Source organism: Octopus bimaculoides, chromosome 6 (assembly GCF_001194135.2).
Source record: "Octopus bimaculoides isolate UCB-OBI-ISO-001 chromosome 6, ASM119413v2, whole genome shotgun sequence".
NCBI lineage: Eukaryota > Metazoa > Mollusca > Cephalopoda > Octopoda > Octopodidae > Octopus > Octopus bimaculoides.
In genome coordinates, this window is record NC_068986.1 from 99,303,274 (window position 1) to 99,306,660 (window position 3,387).

At 36.3% G+C, this 3,387-nt stretch overlaps 1 protein-coding gene across 1 annotated transcript in view; it reads left to right on the forward strand.

Moving 5' to 3' along the window:
• Positions 1-3,387, forward strand: part of LOC106878915 (short transient receptor potential channel 3) — a 39,267-nt gene that overhangs the window by 18,255 nt on the left and 17,625 nt on the right. The window contains exons 4-5 of the mRNA XM_052968497.1: positions 113-280; positions 1,047-1,251. Coding sequence (XP_052824457.1) covers positions 113-280; positions 1,047-1,251 — 373 coding nt within the window. The remainder of the gene's footprint in view (positions 1-112; positions 281-1,046; positions 1,252-3,387) is intronic.

Here is a 3,387-nt window from a genome sequence, read left to right on the forward strand (position 1 = left end):
ACACACACACACACACACACACACACACACACACACACACAAACACACACACACACACACACACACACGTACATACATATGTAAATATCTGTCTATCTATTTTATTTCTCAGCAAGTGTACTACGAATTGGATTCCCAAGTACAAGGATTTACTTTAGATCTATTAGCCGAGTGCCAAAGTTCGGAAGAGGTGCGCATACTTCTTGGAGTTGATCCCAGTGTGGAGAGACCCAATACGTTGCCTTTGATTAACATGGGACTCGTCTACCAACAAAAGAAGGTAAGTGTTCATTAGAGCCATTAGACTAAATATTAGTAAGGCTAAATATATAGGAAGTTCAGTTCGCAATCATTAGATTCCATGTTCGGTCTCACGGTTTCAAATCTTGTTCAAATGTCTTTTTTTTTTTTTACCATAGTAGTATTGAGACAATTTAACCATTGTTAGTGAAGTTGGATGGACGGAAACTGTGCGGAAGTCTGTAGTTCAAAGAGTCAACTTTGTCGCACGGTTTCTCGAGGATTATGTTAACGTTACAAGTGTACGTGGAATAATTATTCATTAGGATATATTTTAATGAGAGAGTGTGACTTAGTTGATGGAAGTATCGGAATAGTCATCGTTGAAACCGACGAAGGACTCATTTTGATTATTTCTGTTAATCGACCAACTTACTCTTGTATTCATTTCTTGCTTGTTTCAATGTAACCTACATTATCTATATCTGGCATGTTCAAATACATTTCAGGTTTTAATTGAAACAATCTCATTATATTTCATAGATTAACATCCCGTGTCTTATAACAAATTTCCAAATCTTTTCATATCTCGCAATAACTGTTCAACTTTTTCATTTCTCACAACTGTCCAATTTCATTCTTATCTTACAACAACGGTCGAAGTTTTTCCATATTTCACAACAACCTCCAGTTTCTTTCAAATCTTCAAACTGTTCATATTTTTCTCACAGCCGTTCATATATTTATATATCTCACAGTTGTCAATTTTATTTATATTTTACAACTCTCCAATTTTCTTCCAACAGTTCCTTGCTCATCACAAGTGCCAGAGTCAAGTCGCTCAATTATGGTATTCTGGAGTTCCAATCCTTAGATACCTCAATAACTTTAAGTACTTAGTAATGAGCATTCCAATCGGTATGATTCTAATACCCGTCTTGTCTATGGTCTACATAATCACTGGATATGAAAAGGTAAGTATACATTTCAGTCTTCCTAATCGTCAAATATTTTGATTAAAATAATCATTCTCTATTAGTATGTAGAACAAATCCTTAAGAACTGAGATAATGTATTACTGTTTTATCAATATACAGCGCAACCTGACGATTGTTACACTTTCTCGCAAATTAAAGCAGCAGTATATATTCTTTTCCACTCTAGGCACAAGACCCGAAATTTTTTGGGGAGGGGGCCAGTTGATTAGATCGACCCCAGTAGGTAACTGGTACTTAATTTATCGACCCCGAAAGGATGAAAGGCAAAGTCGACCTCGGCGGAATTTGAACTCAGAACGTAAAGACACACGAAGCAGCAATATATATTAACATCGTGAATACAATGAGTTTGTCTGTGAGCCATACATTTTAGTACTCGCAGTATTCTATAACTGAGAAGTAATACTTTGGTGCGCGTATAAACAAAAACAATAACCTGTCTATTCGTCATTAAGTATGCTAATCGGAGTAAATATGTTAATCGCTGTAATATTTTGCTTTCGAAGAACATCTTCACTACAATTCATCGATTTTAGAGGGCTTTGAAATACTGCGATGTTTCTACCTCCTTGTGTGCCTCTTCAGTTCAAGCGGATATTTCAAATTTAGTATGCTTATGTATTCTAATCCCAGTCTACAATAAATGTCACTCTATAAGCAGAGGGAATTACAGAGATGACGGGTTGTTCATCTTCAAAACCATTAAAGGTCAACAAACAAAAGAGTAAAAAATTCCAAGCACTGAGTCTTTTTTGGGTTTTTAGATTTGCTTTAAATTCACACACACCCATACACACACACACACACACACACACACATGTATCTATGTATATATAGCATATATATAATTATGCTTGCATGTACAATATATATATATATATATAGATATTGTACATGTATATGTGTTTATAGATGTGTGTATGTATGTGAGCGTGTGTTTAAAAATGACAAAGGACCGTCTGATGCTGGAGTGACTTAATATCTAAAGTATAATTTATTGGTTGATACATACATGAATATATAAAAACACACATATATATATGTGTTTATATATGTCTACACCCACACATACACACACACAGGCACGTATAAACACGTTGATGACCACAACAACAAATACGAATTGTCAATATAATAAAAATATGAGCTACTAACAGGTAGTACTCGAAACCAAATTGAAGTATCAGCTTTTTATTTGCATACATCCAACTTCAAAATAATCTTTTGAAAGACATGTTCTTTAATAATGAACCCGTTCTAAATAATCACTTCATTCTCAAACAATATATTACTTTACTGTCTATTATTTATTTCTTTATTGCCCACATGGTGGGGCCTAAACATGGAGGGGACAAAAAAAAAGGACAGACAAAGGGATTAAATCGATTACATCGACCCCAGTGCGTAACTGGTACCTATTTAATCGACCCCGAAAAGATGAAAGGCAAAGTCGACCACGGCGGAATTTGAACTCAGAATGTAACGGCAGACGAAATAAAGCTAAGCATTTCGCCCGGCATGCTAACGATTCTGCCACCTCTTCGCCCTCGTACTGTCCGTTGTTAGACAGTAAAATTCCGCCGATTTCAAGTTCCGCCGAGGTTAACCTTCCTTTTCATCTTTTCGGAGTCGATAAAATAAGTACCTGTTGAACACGGGGGTCAATGTAATCGTCATATCCCCTCCTTCAAAATTGCTGCCCTTGGGGCAAAATTTGCAACCATTATTACACACATTTCATTATAGTGTTATGCAACAATAGAGCTTTAAAGACTTCTAAATTAGTTGTTAATATAGATTTCAAACTTTGTCACAAGGCCAGCAAGTTCGGGGTAGGGGATAAGTCGGTCACATCGACCCCAGTGTTCAACTGGTACTTATCTTATTGACCCTGAAAGGATGAAAGGCAAAGTCGACCTCAGTGGAATTTGAACTCAGACCATAAAGACGGAGGAAATACCACTAAGCTTTTCACTCAGCGTGCCAACGATTCTACTCTGCAGTTGTTAATATAGATTATTAAGAAAGAAGACGGCAAACTGGTGGAATTTAATAGCAGGCCGGTCAAAAAGTACTTAGTGGCATTTCGTGTATCTTCACGATCTAAGTTCAAATTCTACCCAGGTCTACTTTGCCATTCATCTTTTCG